The 16,124-nt window shown below is 43.3% G+C and overlaps 2 protein-coding genes across 2 annotated transcripts in view; one reads left to right on the top strand and one right to left on the bottom strand.

The window, feature by feature from the left end:
- Positions 1 to 16,124, bottom strand: part of LOC129695600 (zinc finger and BTB domain-containing protein 5) — a 413,756-nt gene that overhangs the window by 261,278 nt on the left and 136,354 nt on the right. The window lies entirely within an intron of this gene.
- Positions 1 to 16,124, top strand: part of LOC129695607 (FERM and PDZ domain-containing protein 1) — a 96,519-nt gene that overhangs the window by 64,532 nt on the left and 15,863 nt on the right. The window contains exons 13-14 of the mRNA XM_055632713.1: positions 408 to 552; positions 11,319 to 12,005. Coding sequence (XP_055488688.1) covers positions 408 to 552; positions 11,319 to 12,005 — 832 coding nt within the window. The remainder of the gene's footprint in view (positions 1 to 407; positions 553 to 11,318; positions 12,006 to 16,124) is intronic.

Genomic DNA, 16,124 nt, shown 5'->3' with positions numbered 1-16,124 from the left:
TACAAACTCCACACAGAAAGCACTAGGGGCTCAGGATTGAACACAGATTGCCGGACTTGTGAGGCAGCAGCACTGCAAGTTGTGTCAGTGTGTCGCCCAAATAGGATTTCTATCTCCTTTTATATTTGCTTTTTTGATCCAGTCTTTTTTTTTATCCCTCTCTTCATTCTCCTAGTTAGCATTGTCTGTAGGACACCATAGCATTGTCATGTTATTCATCACTGTACTAGATTTCCTATGTGATATAAGAATATTGAGCTGCAGGTGAGAAGATAGATCTAACTAATGAGATAAGTTAGTGAATCACTTGTTTCAATAAAAATATTATTTAAATCCTACTTAGAATGAGTTAGCCAGTGAAAGATTTGGACTGTGCTAATATACTGACTGTATACTTCTGTTCACAGTCCCTGACATTGTTACTGGAATCTCACCATGCTAAAGATCTTGTGTGTTTCATCGCTGGCTCTCATAGGCTATATGTGAACTCTGGAGACTCCATATTCACCTGGCCAGGCAATTATCAAAGTCAGCTGCTTACCACTGAGGAAGGTAATGATTTGGTTATTGCTTATTTGTAAATAGGAATTCCTGTTGATTTTTGGTCATTCTTTTTCCTAATTATTGTCACTGGTCCTAGATAGAATTATTTGCCAGCGTCGTAAATCTGAGGATTCTCACAGTGGATGGAAAGGCTGATCCTATCCTTGAACTATCTTGATTAATGGAAGGTTTTCTGAGTGGTAGCTCCATCCTAATCAGTAAAATATGCATTAATGCCTAAACTGAGCGTATACATACAGGCCAGTAGTTTGGTTCAATTTTGTTTATTGTTACGTGTATCGAGGTACAGTGAAAAACTTTTGTTGCATGCCATCGAGTCAGCAGAATAACAATACATGATTTCAATCGAGCCATTTACTGTGTAGAAATACGTGATAAGGGAATAATATTTAGTGCAAGCTAAAGCCAGTAAAGTCCAATCAAAGATAGTCTGAGGGTCACCAATGAGGTAGATAGAAGTTCAGGGCCGCTCTCTGATTGTGGTAGCAGGATTCAATTGCCTGATAACAGCTGGGAAGAAACTGTCACTGAATTTGGAAGTGTGCATTTTAGAAAATAGACAATAGGCATAGAAGGAGGCCATGCGGCCCTTCAAGCCAGCACCGCCATTCAATATGATCATGGCTGATCATCCACAATCAGTACCCCGTTCCTGCCTTCTCCCTATATCCCCCGACTCCGCTATCTTCAAGAGCCCTATCTAGCTCTCTCTTGAAAGTTTCCAGAGAACCGGCCTCCACCGCCCTCTGAGGCAGAGAATTCTACAGATTCACAACTCTCTGTGTGAAAACGTGTTTCGTCATCTCCGTTCTAAATGGCTAGTCTCTTATTCTTAAACTGTGGCCCCTGGTTCTGTAGACTCCCCCAACTTCGGGAACATGTTTCCTGCCTCTAGCATGTTCAAGCTCTTAATAATCTTATATGTTTCAATAAATCTCCTTTCATCCTTCTAAATTGCAGAGTACACAAGCCCAGCCACTTCATTCTCTCAGCTTATGACAGACAGTCCCACCATGCCAGGAATTAACCTTGTGAACCTACGCTGCACTCCCTCAAAAGCATGAATGTCCTTCCTCAAATTTGGAGACCAACACTGCACACTATACTCCAGGTGTGGTCTCACTAGGGCCCTGTAGAAGGATCTCTTTGCTCATACACTCTACTCCTCTTGTTATGAAGGCCAACATGCCATTCGCTTTCTTCACTGCCTTCTGTACCTGCATGCTTACTTTCATTGACTGATGAACAAGGACCCCCAGATCCCGTTGTACCTCCCCTTTTCCCAACTTGGCACCATTTAGATAATAATCTTCTTTCCTATTTTTGCTACCAAAGTGGACAACCTCATATTTATCCACATTAAACTGCATCTGCCATGCATCTGCCCAATCACCCACCCTGCATTCTCATAGCATCCTCCTCACAGTTCACACTGCCACCCAGGTTTGTGTCATCTGCAAATTTGCTAATGTTACTTGTAATCCCTGAATCATTAATATATATTGTAAATAGCTGCGGTCCCAGCACGGAGTCTTGCAGTACCCCACTAGTCACTGCCTGCCATTCTGAAAGGGACCCCGTTAATCCCTACTCTTTGTTTCCTGTCTTCCAACCAATTTTCTATCCATGTCAGCACTCTACCCCCAATACCATGTGCCCTAATTTTGCCAACTAATCTCCTATGTGGGACCTTATCAAATGCCATCTGAAAGTCCAGGTACACTACATCCACTGGCTCTCCCGTGTCCATTTTCCCAGTTACATCCTCAAAAAATTTCAGAAGATTAGTCAAGCATGATTTCCCCTTTGTAAATCCATGCCGACTTGGACCGATCTTGTTACTGCTATCCAAATGTTCCGCTATTTCATCTTTTATGATTGACTCCAGCATCTTCCCCACCACTGATGTCAGGCTAATTGGTCTATAATTCCCTGTTTTCTCTCTCCCGCCTTTCATAAAAAGTGGGATAACATTAGCTACCCTCCAGTCCACAGAAACTGATCCTGAATCTATAGAACATTGGAAAATGATCACCAATGCATCCACGATTTCTAGAGCCACCACCTTCTGGGATGCAGACCATCAGGTCCTGGGGATTTATCAGCCTTTAGTCCCATCAGTCTACCCAACACCATTTCCTGCCTAATGTGGATTTCCTTCAGTTCCTCCATCACCCCAGATCCTCTGGCTAGTACATCGGGAAGATTGTTTGTGTCCTCCTGAATGAAGATGGATCCGAAGCGGAATGGTACCATTTGGCGGCGCCGTTTCGTTTTGGAGGCACCGATCCTTTGCTAATTCATCTAATTCATCGAATTCAAGCTGTTATATACTTATCACCTAGTTCTTCTTAATTGGTTGTTTAGACAACAGTAATCAGTTAATTTATCTTAATATTGGATAGCTGTTATACTGCTTGTCTTGCAAACTTTAAAGTTAGTTGTAGTAAAACCCCTAACAGAAATGGCTGAAAATATTTTGAGCAAGAGAAACAGAACAAAATTTACACACAATGGATATCTATATGTGTTTGATAAGTATAGTAAAAAAGACCCTTTGTTAACGTTTTGGAGGTGTGAGTGCAAAGGTCGTATTCATACTAAAAACAAAATTTAGATGAATTAAGATGAACTAGGTGATAAGCATTAACCCTGGACGGCGCCAAAAGTACCCGACCCAATCCAAAGTACCGAAAGATGAGCAGAAATATTTTCCTGGTGTTTTGCAAATATTTATCTACTAAACAAAGCAGATTCGCTGGTCATATATTTCATTAAGTCTTGTGGAAGTTTCTTCTGCAATATCAACAATATCTATGTTTTTTTCAAAGCAGGGAAAGAAAGTTGGAAGAAAATTGCATTTAAAGTTCCTAGTTCCGATAGTGCCTTGATGAAGGCATCTTTCTATGGCATAAGAGCCATCTTGTCCACAAGACCTGAGGTTCCCTGCTGGATCTATGCTCAGTTAGCTGATATCTTCCAGGGCAGAGGTTTGGTTTGCAGGCAGCTCGAAAGGCAGTTTTCAATCAGGATTCTTGCTCTACATTGAAGTCGTGCTGCTGGAAGATCATTAACCAGATAATCTAGGATTGGGTTTGGTGGAACCATTCAAAATTGAAAACGTTGTGTCCACTAATTGGCTTTACTGGAGGTCATCACTTTGTGTATCAGAGGCTCAGCTTGGTTGCAAACCCCACTTTGATCCTTATTGGAAAATATTAGATAAGGTTTCCCTATCCACTTCCATACATAGCTTAGAAACATAGAAACATAGAAAATAGAAAATAGGTGCAGGAGTAGGCCATTCGGCTCTTCGAGCCTGCACCGCCATTCGATATGACCATGGCTGATCATCCAACTCAGTATCCCATCCCTGCTTTCTCTCCATACCCCCTGATCCCTTTAGCCACAAGGGCCACATCTAACTCCCTCTTAAATATAGCCAATGAACTGGCCTCTACTACCTTCTGTGGCACAGAATTCCACAGATTCACCACTCTCTTGTGTGAAAAATTATTTTCTCATGTCGGCTCTAAAAGACTTCCCTCTTATCCTTAAAAAGTGACCCCTAGTTCTGGACTTCCCCAACATCGGGAATAATCTTCCTGCATCTAGCCTGTCCAACCCCTTAACAATTTTGTAAGTTTCTATAAGATCCCCCCTCAATCTTCTGAATTCTAGCATGTACAAGCCGAGTCTATCCAGTCTTTCTTCATATGAAAGTCCTGCTATCCCAGGAATCAGTCTGGTGAACCTTCTCTGTACTCCCTCTATGGCAAGAATGTCTTTCCTCAAATTAGGAGACCAAAACTGTTTGCAATACTCCAGGTGTGGTCTCACCAAGACCCTGTACAACTGCAGTAGAACCTCCCTGCTCTTATACTCAAATCCTTTTGCTATGAATGCTAACATACCATTTGCTTTCTTCACTGCCTGCTGCACCTGCATGCTTACTTTCAATGACTGGTGTACCATGACACCCAGTTCTCGTTGCATCTCCCCTTTTCCTAATCGGCCACCATTCAGATAATAGTCTACTTTCCTGTTTTTGCCACCAAAGTGGATAACCTCACATTTATCCACATTATACTGCATCTGCCATGCATTTGCCCACTCACCCAACCTATCCAAGTCACCTTGCAGCCTCCTAGCATCCTCCTCACAGCTAACACTGCCCCCCAGCTTCGTGTCATCCGCAAACTTGGAGATGTTGCATTCAATTCCCTCATCCAGATCATTAATATAGATTGTAAATAGCTGGGGTCCCAGCACTGAGCCTTGCGGTACCCCACTAGTCACTGCCTGCCATTCTGAAAAGGACCCATTTCCACCTACTCTTTGCTTCCTGTCTGCCAGCCAGTTCTCTATCCACATCAATACTGAACCCCCAATACCGTGTGCTTTAAGTTTGTATACTAATCTCTTATGTGGGACCTTGTCGAAAGCCTTCTGAGAGTCCAGATATAACACATCCACTGGTTCTCCCTTATCCACTCTACTAGTTACATCCTCAAAAAATTCTATAAGATTTGTCAGACATGATTTACCTTTCCTAAATCCATGCTGACTTTGTCCAATGAATTCACCACTTTCCAAATGTGCTGTTATCCCATCTTTAATAACTGACTCCAGAATTTTCCCACCACCGATGTTAGACTAACTGATCTGTAATTCTCCGTTTTCTCTCTCCCTTCCTTTTTAAAAAGTGGAGTTACATTAGCTACCATCCCGTCCTCAGGAACTACTCCAGAATCTAAAGAGTTTTGAAAAATTATCACTAATGCATCCACTATTTCTGCGGCTACTTCCTTAAGTACTCTGGGATGCAACTTATCTGGCCCTGGGAATTTATCGGCCTTTAATCCATTCAATTTACCTAAAACATGACCTACTCCACTTTTGATTATGGCTTATCAGTATTCTTTTCCTGCTGTCTCCTTAGGGTGTGAGTCCAGGTTCTGGACTCTTCTACTTGTATCTCTATTACTGTCCTATTCGCCTAGGTTCCATGAGATCCCCTTACATTATTCTTCTTTACTTCAATGAATATAGATCTAATGAACCTAACCTCTCCTAATATATCCGTCTTCCCATTTTAGGATTACATTTAGTACATTTTCATTACACTCCCTCCATGGCAAAAACATCCTTCCTCAAATAAGGAGATCAAACTTGCACATAAAGCTCTTGTATTCAAATTATTTTGCAATGAAAGCCGACACGCCAAGTGCCTTTCTACTGCTTGATCCGCTACATGCTTGCTTTTATTGATGACTGTCTCTTTGCATCTTCCGTTTTATCAATCTATCACCATTCAGATAATAATATGACTTTCTGATAATGTCTGTCCACATTAAACTGCATCTATCGTGCAATTGTTCACTTACCTAACTTGTCCAAAACATAGGAGCCTTTTAACATCCTCCTCCCAGCCTACATTACTCCCAGCTCAATGTCGTCTGTAAAACTTGGAGATGTTACATTTTGTTCTATCATCCAAATCATTGATATGCATTGTGAATTTATGGGATCCAAGCATTAATCCCTGCTGTATTCTATTAGTCACTGACTGCCACCCAGAAAAATACTCATTTATTCCTTTTCTCATGTTTCCTGTTTAGTTTAATTTAAGGATAAAGCATGGAAACAAACCCTTTTCCCCAATAAGTCCATGCAGACCACCCGTACACCAGTTCTATCCTACACCAGGTGCAATTTACAGAAGCCAATTTGCCTACCAATCTGCACGTCTTTGGAATGTGGGAGGAAAACGGAGCACCTGAAAGAAACCCATGTGGTCACGGAGAGAACGTACAAACTCCGTACAGACAGCACCCGTGGTCAGATTCGAACCCAGGTCTCTGGTGCTGTAGGGCAGCAATTCTAACTTGCCACCCATTTTATTTTATATATGAAGAAAGTGTCTACCACCAATTTCTCTGTTCATGTTTACATCAATCCTGCAAACTCACCTTTTCTAACTTCAAATATGAGACCTTATCAAAAGCCTTAAAAAAGCCCCTTCTATGTCCACTGGATCTTCCTTTTATTCATTCAACTACACAACTCAAAAACCTCCAGCAGATTTGTTAAGCAGGTTTACCCTTTCATAGTACATTCTGAATTTGACCAATCATATAAATCCTTTCCAAGATTTTCCCTCATGGGTAATATTAGGATTACCAGTCTATGGTCTTATTTTATTTCTCTTCTATTTTTAAATCGTGAGGTTACATTTGCCACCGTCAATCTGTAGGAATTATTCCAGATCCCAAAGAACTTTCAAAGACATCGATCAATGCATCCACTATTTTAATGAGCATGGGATGTCTGCACATGGGATGTCTATTCCACATGCTCTGGCATTGTGTTATGTTCGTGGTGTGTAATTAGTTTCCCAGTAATCACTAACCAGCTTCAAGCACACAGAATTACCCGAAGGATGGATCACTCCAGATCGAGTCACTTAAGAGAGACAGATATATGGGAGGAATCAAAGCAGACAGTCAAGGAACACCAATCTACATGCATATAATGTTTCAAAATATCCCACATTGTTTCAGTCGGGCAGCACAATGGTGCAGCGGTAAAGTTGCTGCCACACAGTGCCAGAGACCCAGGTTCGATCCAGACTATGGATGCTGTCTGTATGGAGTTTGTACGTTCTCCCCGTGAGTGCGTGGGTTTTCTCTGAGTGTTCCAGTATTAAGTCTTGTAGATATTGCAATCAGTGTATAAGAGTGCATTATAGTCAGTGTATTGGAGATTAGATCTGCAGAGTGTGTGTCATAGAATCATGCACCACGGAAACATGCCCCATGGTTCAACATGTCTATACCAAACGAGGTGCCTTCCTGAGCCAGTCCCATTCGGTTGCTATGCCTCTAACCCATTCCCATCCACAAGCCAGTCTAAATGTCTTTTAAACATTATAATTGTACCCGCTTCTTCCATTTCCTCTGGCAGCTAATTCCACTTATGTGACTCTGTACTCCCTTGGTATCAGGCTCAGCAATTACCTCTTTACAGTGAATTCCAATGGAAAGTAAACTCATGCTATAATGAATATGTTGCAAGCTGAAGTAAAATTGAGTAACATGAGTCACTCTGACCTAGTGAGCATTTTCTAATGGGCTTATTCAGCCTGAATTCAGTGCCAAAAATGTGAATGTCAATTGCTGATAAATCATTCTCAGTGCTCCAGATTGTGACATGGGTTTTGTGATGTACACTTAGGAAATATTGTTGCAGCTCTAAGAGCTTGAAGAAAGAATCTTGCAGAAACCTTTCAAATATTTGTTAAAAATTAAATTACCTTCCACTTTGTGTGGAATTTTAATATTTTAATATTTTATTAAAAATGTGTTTAGTTCCTTTAACTAGCTCGTGATATATTTGCCTGGGACAAGAAATGAATCAGATTGGCATGAAGTTGTTGATGTTGTGTATGCGGCAATCTGACAAAATCATTCATGCGTTCTCAGCTAAACCCGAGTCTTGAGTGATTCTTCAGACTAAATCCTACTAAACAACATGACTTGTGTTCCTGAAATAATCATTATTTATTTTCAACTAATAATATAAAATGAAAAAAGGTGCAAACATTAATTGTAATTGGAGTCGCACAGCACTGAAACAGGACATTGGCCCATCTTGTCCATGCTAACCAAGATGCCCCATCTAAACCTATCCCCTTTACCAACATTTGGACCATTTGCCTCTAAACCTTTCATATCTGTGCACCTGTTTAAATGTGTTATAAATGTTATTGTACATGCCTCAATTACTTTCTCTGGCAACTAGTTGCATATATCCATCAGCTTCTGTATGGAGAAAGTTGTCCCAGGTTCTTATTCAATCTTTGCCTCTCAACTTAAACCTATACCTTTAGACCTTGATTCCCCTACTTTGGGAAAAAACTTTTTTTAAATGACCTTATGTATTCCCCTCATTACCTTATACGCCTCTATAAGATCACCTTTCACCCTCCAATACTCCAAAGGATAAAGTCCACCTTGACCAACCTCTCCCTAAAGTTTCGGCCCATGTCCTCATAAATCTTCTCTAAATTATTTCCAGCTTAATGCCATCTTAATGCAGAGTGAACACAATTCTTCAAGTGCAGCCTCACCAATGTCTTATACAATTGTAATACAACATCCCAACTTCTATACTCAATTTCCTGACTGATGATGGGCAAGGGGCCAAAAGCCTTTTTCACAATCCATCCACCTGCCATGCCACTTTCAGGGAACTATGTAATTGTACTCCTGGGTCCCTCTGCTTTACAACATAGTTACCTGAGGGGTCACAGGTAGAAAGGGTGGTGAAGAAGGCTTTTGGCTTGCTGCCTGTTATCAGTCAGGGAATTGAGTATGGAAGTTTACACGTGTTACTGTTGAGGGCCTGAGTTTCTGGGAGAGATTGGGCAGGCTAGGGCGGTATTCCTCGGATGAGAGGTGGTCTTATAGAGGTATATAAGATCATGAGGTGAATATAATTAGGCTTGCTGCACACTTTTTTACCCAGAGTTGGGGAATCAAGGACATAGGTTTAAGGTGAAAGGGGAAAGATTTCATAGGAATCTGAGGGGCACCTTTTTCACTCGAGTGGGTGGTGGGCATATGGAATGAGCTTCTAGATGAGGTAGTTGAGCCAGAAACTGTAACAAGATTTATAAGACATTTGGACAGGTGCATGACCATGAACAGAGGGATATGTGGCAAATGTAGGGCAGTTGCAACTAGTGTAGATGGGGCACATGATCAGCATGGGCAAGCTGCACTGAAGGGCCACTTTCCATGCTGTATTTTTGCTGTAATTCCCCGCTCTATTTGGGAAATATAGGATTATGCCTAATATAATTCCAACAAGGTGATCATCCCCTTTTTATTGATCTGCTCCACCAACATAGCCTCACTGGATGCCATCTTGGACTACTGCTGTGACATTCTCCTTAATCAGTAAAGCAACTCCCCCTCCTCTTTTACCCCCACCTCTATCTCGGCTGTAACAGCTGAACCATGGAATATTGATGCCACTCGTGTCCCTCCCTTGGTTATGTTTCCGTAACGTCTCTAACGTCCCGTCACACGTACCTATCCTGCCCTGGGTTCATCCGCCTTGCACATCATGCCTCTCACATTGACATAAATGCAATTTAATTCAACAATTCTTATTCACTCCCTGCTGTGTGTCTGCCTAACCCATCTCCTGAACTTGCTTTTATTGACTTCTGTACCAACTTCCAACCTCACATATACATCAATACTCCACTGTATTCCTCCCCCCACCCGGATAATCTAATTTAAATCCTCCCCAGTAGCAGTTGCAAACCTAGTCTGCCAGGAATGTTGACCCCCCCTTCAGTTCAGTTGCAAAACCATCCCTCTTGTACAGGTCACCTCTACATCAGAAGAGATTCCAACAGTCCAAAAATCTGAATCTGTGCCTCCTCCATCAACTCCTCAGCCAAGCATTGATCTGTACTGTCTTCTTACCCTCACTAGCATGTGGCACTGGGAGTAATCTACAGATCACTACCACTGTGGTCCTGCGTTTTAACCTTCTTCCTACTCACTGTTCCTAGATTCACTAGTATCTCACCCCTTTTCTTACCTATGTCATTTTTCACATGTCACCTCCCTGTCATCCTTCCCTGCTGCTGTGCCTCAGGGTCAGATCGAGAACACAATTACTTCTGACTGCTCCCCCGCCCCATTGAGAATGTTCTGCAGCTGCTCTGAGACATCCTGAACCGTGGCACCAGGGAGGCCACACACCATCCTGCAGTCCATTTGCCACCACAGAATCTCCTGTCTGTCCCCCTAATGACTGTCCTGCCACAACGGCTCTGACTGACTTCCCCCTTCCCTGCTGTGCCTCAGGGCCAGACTAAGTGTCACTGCTGCTACTGCTCTCTGCTGAATGGTCTAATGATATCCAAAAGAGTATGCCTGTTTTTGAAGGCAATGGCCACAGTGGATTCCTACACTATCTGCCTACTCCCTTTCCTGGCGATCTCCTGGTTATTTCTGCCTGCACCACACGGCCACCTTATTATAGCCTTTAACTATGAAGCCCTCGGTATCCCCCTTGTATGTCTAGGTCCAGCTCCAACTCCTACATGCGGTGAGTCAGGAGGTGCAGCTGATGCACTTCCCACAGACGTAGTCCACAGGGACACCTGATTTCCCACATCCTGCAGGAGGAGCACACCACTTCCTGAACTCTCATCCCTGTTGCACTGATTAGAGAGGTATTGTGGAAAAAAACCTTACCTTATGTTACGTGTAGGAAGGAACTGCAGATGCTGGTTTAAATCGAAGATACACACAAAAAACTGGAGTAACTCAGCAGGACAGGCAGCATCTCTGGAGAGAAGGAATGTTTCAGGTTTGATGAAGGGTCTCAACGCGAAACATCACCCATTCCTTCTCTCCAGAGATGCTGCCTGTCCCGCTGAGTTACTCCAGCTTTTTGGGTTTAGCTTATACCTTTTACCTCCGCTCAGCTTTTTCACTGAAGCTGCTCGAGCCAATCCTCAGCACTTACCCTCGACCACAGCAACCGCAAAACACAGCCTCTCCCAAATTGGCTGCTCTGCTGGATCCCACCTTCGTTTTGTAAACCACCAGGAGAAGACGCTCTCAGACACTAATGGCTGCTTTTTTAAAATTGTTGCACTTTTATTATCAATAGTATTTGCTGGTATCTTCTCTCTTTAACACGAGATGTAACTGTGTCGCTTGCAGGTGATGAGACCCGAGGACTGAGCGATTCAGAGTCATCATCAGACATTGACACATCGCTGGACACATCTGTCCACAGACTAAGAAATGGGTTCACACAGTCGCTGAATGAAGAAGATGAAGATGCCAAGAACTCAGAAAGTGAGGCTACCGACAGTGATTACATGCGGGAGGATGTCCTGGAAGAGACCAGTTGCAGTATAGGATCAGACCTTAATGATGAAACAAGTCAGGGAGGTGACACTTGTGAAACAAGCTGTTCTGTTGACTCTCTGGAAGAATTACAGATGGAGACTTCAACGAGCAGCATATCAGGTCTGCATTCGTACGATGACTTGTCCGAAGAGGATGATAAAGATTCTGCTACTGCCGAGAGTGAAAGTGAGCCAGTTATGAAGAAGCATTGTACATTGCAATCTAAAACCAGCTTTCCTCAGCTTTCAATTGAATCTCTGACCTCCACTCCGACCTCTGAGTGTGACAAAACTGATATGAAGGAATTGGTGACTTGTTACTCAACCGACCTCAGTCCAAGTAAGGATCATTCCGCTGCAGAAAGCTGGGATCAGTGTGCCGAAGATGTGGATGGGAGCACCATACAAGGGAACATATTTTGGAATTTGACATACCACAATATGGCCACAGAGTTACCACCCATTCCTTCCCCAGTTGATGATGGGGATGTATCCGGTGAGTTTCTAAACATCCCTATTCTGGACCCTCCCCCTGGCTTTCGAGACAGCAGTTCTGAGGATGAATTTTTTGATGCACCTGAAAGATTTACCTCAGTTGAATTCCCAGATGATGCAAAATTCACTGGAACTGGAGCAGGTAGGTCTGCACGATGATGACAATTAGTTATGTATATTGTTCATCAGATTTCTTTCATCTCGGGGAAAGTTATTTTGAACAAGGAGCAGACACACTTTTATATACATTAGAGAAATTACTTGCAACCTCTTATTCTTCACTTTAAATATCATCAATTTTAATTTGTGACTGGTGATGGTGATGATGAGGATTTGGAGTCATATGATGGATCTAACGATTCACACCAATAAACCACCATTGAAGCCATCCCGGTTACAATCAACAAGTGTGTGTGTGTGTGCGCGTGTGTGTGTGCGCGTGTGTGAGCGTGTGAGCGTCATTTTGCCTGTGAAACGTATCTCCTCGAAAACCAGACGCCGAAATGGGGAAATTTTTACATATTTCAGTGGAGATTTTCCTTGTGATTTTAGAAATCCACTCCTCTGTACATTTGATACATTATTTTCCCGACTTTTTAATTGAAATTGTTGACCAATCTGACCTTTTTTTAAAATCTGACCGTTGCTCAGCTACTGACGTTACAATAACAGTGACATTTTTACATCTTCTGGTCGAAAATTTCCTTATGATTTCAAAAATCCAACCTATAAATTTGGTCCATTATTTCCCGAGGTATTTACTAACATTTATCACAAAACTGACATTTAAAAAAAATATTAAGGTTGCCCAACTGCTGACCTCACAATGCCTTTCCTCGTGGCCCCACACCGCGCCCCGCGCCGCTCTTGATTAATGCAGCTGCTGTCAACGCGCATGCGCAGTTTTCCACGAGGTACGTTAGGCCACACCCCCCCCCCCCGTTCTTCAAAAGGCGCAGAGAGATCGAGAAAGTTCTGCAGCAAAGATCCTACAGCTCTGCTCCGCTATAGGATCTTTGTTCTGCAGATCACGAGGTCAGAGGCGCCAACGGGTCTGCACTTGGTCAAGTATACTTTAAAAACTGTGTGTGTGTGTGTGCGTGCATGTGTGCGTGTGTGTGTGCGTGCGTGTGTGCGTGTGTGTCATTTTTCCTGTGAAACGTATCTCCTCGAAAACCAGATGCCGAAATGGGGAAATTTTTACATAATGCTGGCAGAAGCTTTTGGCAGTCCTTAGTAAAGAGCTTATAACTCTACGTGTCGCTCTATATCATATGAACCCTCTCTCTCTCTCTCTCCATCTCTCTCTCCCTCTCTTTCTCTCTCTCTCTCTCCCTCTCTCTCTCTCTCTCTGTCTCTCTCTCTCTCTCTCTCCTCTCTCTCCCCCTCTCTCTCTCTCTCCCCCTCTCTCCCTCTCTCCCCCTCTCCCTCTCTCTCCCCCTCTCTCTCTCCCTCTCTCTCTCTCTCTCTCTCTCTCTCTCTCTCTCTCTCTCTCTCTCTCTCTCTCTCTCTCCCTCTCTCTCTCTCTCTCTCTCTCTCTCTCTCTCTCTCTCTCTCTCTCTCTCTCTCTCCCTCTCCCCTCTCTCTCTCTTCTCTCCCTCTCCCTCTCTCTCTCTCCCTCTCCTCTCTCCCCCCCCCTCCCCCCCCCCCCCCCTCTCCAGGCAAACCTCAATGTGAAGTTAAACCTCCATTCTCCTCTAACCTCAACCAAGTCCTCCCAGGTCTAAGTGATCCCTCCTCCTCCCTTCCACCCCCTCTCCCTCTGTCTCTTGCCCCCTCTGTCTTCTGCCTCTCTCTCTCTGTCTCTCCCCATTCTCTCTCTGCCCTCACTCTCTCATGACCACCCCCCCCCCCCATTCTAGACGTGCCTGCGAGTTGGGGGCTATGCATCAGTGGATAGGGCGGTTTATGGGGGTAAAACGAGCAAATTAATAATATTCATATAATATCAAGGGGGATAGTTAGCGTGTGTGCGGGGGGAAGTTAGTGTGTGTGTGGGGGTGGGTTAGTGCGTGTGACGTCCCCTCCCACCAGCCCCCCCCCCCTCCCCTCGCAGGTGGTGGAATATTTGCGTTGGGGGGAACGTGTTGCATTGGGGGAATGGGTGAGTGGTGGAATATTGCGTTGGGGAACGGGGTGTGTTGGGGGACCAGGATCCTGTGTGACAGGGACCTCACGGGTCCCACTTGGTCTAGTATTTAAATAAAAACATAGGCAAACCGAGGGCAATGTGAAGTTAAACCTAGGCATTTAACAACCATTCAGATAACCATTCAACCAAGTTTGCAGATCATCAGGTCATAAGTGATAGGAGTTGAATTATGCCATTCAGCCCATTAAGTCTACTTCACCATTCAATCATGGCTGATCTATTTTCCCCTCTTAACCCCATTCTCCCCATAACCTCTGACATTTGTACTAATCAAATTGATGCCCATAGCCTAGCAATAATCAGCAAATCCATCCGGCCAGTCTCCCAGATGCTTGTTTGTATCTACAGGTTGAACATAAGTGCTCATGACCAGGAAGGACCTGTATTCAGGAAAGATGGGGAAATAAAATTGGACTATTGGTTAAAGGAACTGTTACATCATTGGAAAGATATTTAGTGGTTGGTTCGAATGAAAGGAACAATAATGGAGCCTTTATCCTGCTGGTTGTACACTATAAGCTTCAAATTAGAGGAAACGAGGTAGATGGCAAATATGGGGACAATTTGCAGACAGGCACCAGAAGTAGGTGCCTTCAATTATCCTAATCCACGCTTTCAATAACAGAAAGTTAAAACAGAGAGCAGAATTCCTGAGATAAAAAGACAATACCTGTACAACAACTCAGCTGGAGGTGGGAAGGTTTTAGTAAATTGTGAAAGGGTCTGATTCAGATAACTTGGCAAAGGTGGGTGGCGCAGTGGCAGAGTGGCACAGTGAATAGAGCTGCTTCCTCAGCTCCAGCAATTTGAATTCAATCCTGATCTCCAGTACCGTCTGCGTAGAGTTTACAAGTTCTTGCTGTGAAGTTTCTTCTGGGTGTTGTGGATTTGTTCCACATCCCTTGTGGGAGAATAAAGTGGTTTAGGATGGGATTACTGTAAAATGGGCACCAGATGTTTGGCACAGATCAGTTGGCCAAAGGGTCTGTCTCTGTGCTGTATCCCTCTATGATTCTTCAACTCTTAAACCATAAACAAGTAATGGAAAGCCTTGAAAGAGGATATGGATTGATTAGGTCTGAGATCTGAAACCCAAATATTTTTTTTTCAAACACTATATATTAAGAGGTGTAATGCACATAGCCCCCTATTTCTATAATAATAGGATTAAGATCTGATAATTTCTAGATCGGTGGTGTGCAATCTTTTGCAGAGGACCTGTTTCTAAAATTTAAAATGCACTGAAGTGTTACTCTGAAGAAATACATTTTAATTTAGCCATTACTGTTTGCTTGGCTCACATGCCGACCAAAAGGAAATGTCTCAGTGTTCTTATAAAGATCTCTCCACGAGCCAAAGCGAATGCAAGAAACAGAATAAATATGTGTGATCTAAGCGGTTGATTCTGGGAAGAGGGACAAATTGAGACTTTGGCCCTTGAACTGCAGAGCAACCCAATGAGACTGTGCTACAAAAGGTTCCTGAAGATTGGAAAATTGCAAATATTACCTTGCTGGACGAGAAGGGTACGAAGCAGAAGAGCGGAAACTATAGGCCAGTTAGCCTGACTTCGGTGGTAGGTAAGATTTTAGAGTCAATTATAAAGGAAGAGATCACGCAGTACTTAGTTCACGATAAAATAGGCCGAAGTCAGCATGGTTTTGTTAAGGGAAGATCTTGCCTGACGAATTTGCTGGAGTTCTTTGAGGAAGTAAATTGCAGGATAGACCGAGGGGAGGCTGTAGATGTTGTTTACCTAGATTTTCAGAAGGCCTTCGATAAGGTGTTGCACGTCAGGCTGCTAGGGAGGATGAGAGCCCATGGTATTAAAGGGCAGATACTAGTATGTATAGTTGGTTGGCTGGGAAAGTTTTGCTTTTTCAGGTTGGCTGCCAGTGACTAGCGGAGTTCTGCAGGGCTCGGTGCTGGGGCTGCTCTTCACGTTGTATATTAATGATTTGGATAAGG

The sequence above is a fragment of the Leucoraja erinacea genome, chromosome 3 (assembly GCF_028641065.1).
Source record: "Leucoraja erinacea ecotype New England chromosome 3, Leri_hhj_1, whole genome shotgun sequence".
NCBI lineage: Eukaryota > Metazoa > Chordata > Chondrichthyes > Rajiformes > Rajidae > Leucoraja > Leucoraja erinaceus.
Note: the sequence above shows the minus strand (reverse complement) of the source record. Positions and strands in the feature narration are given on the sequence as shown.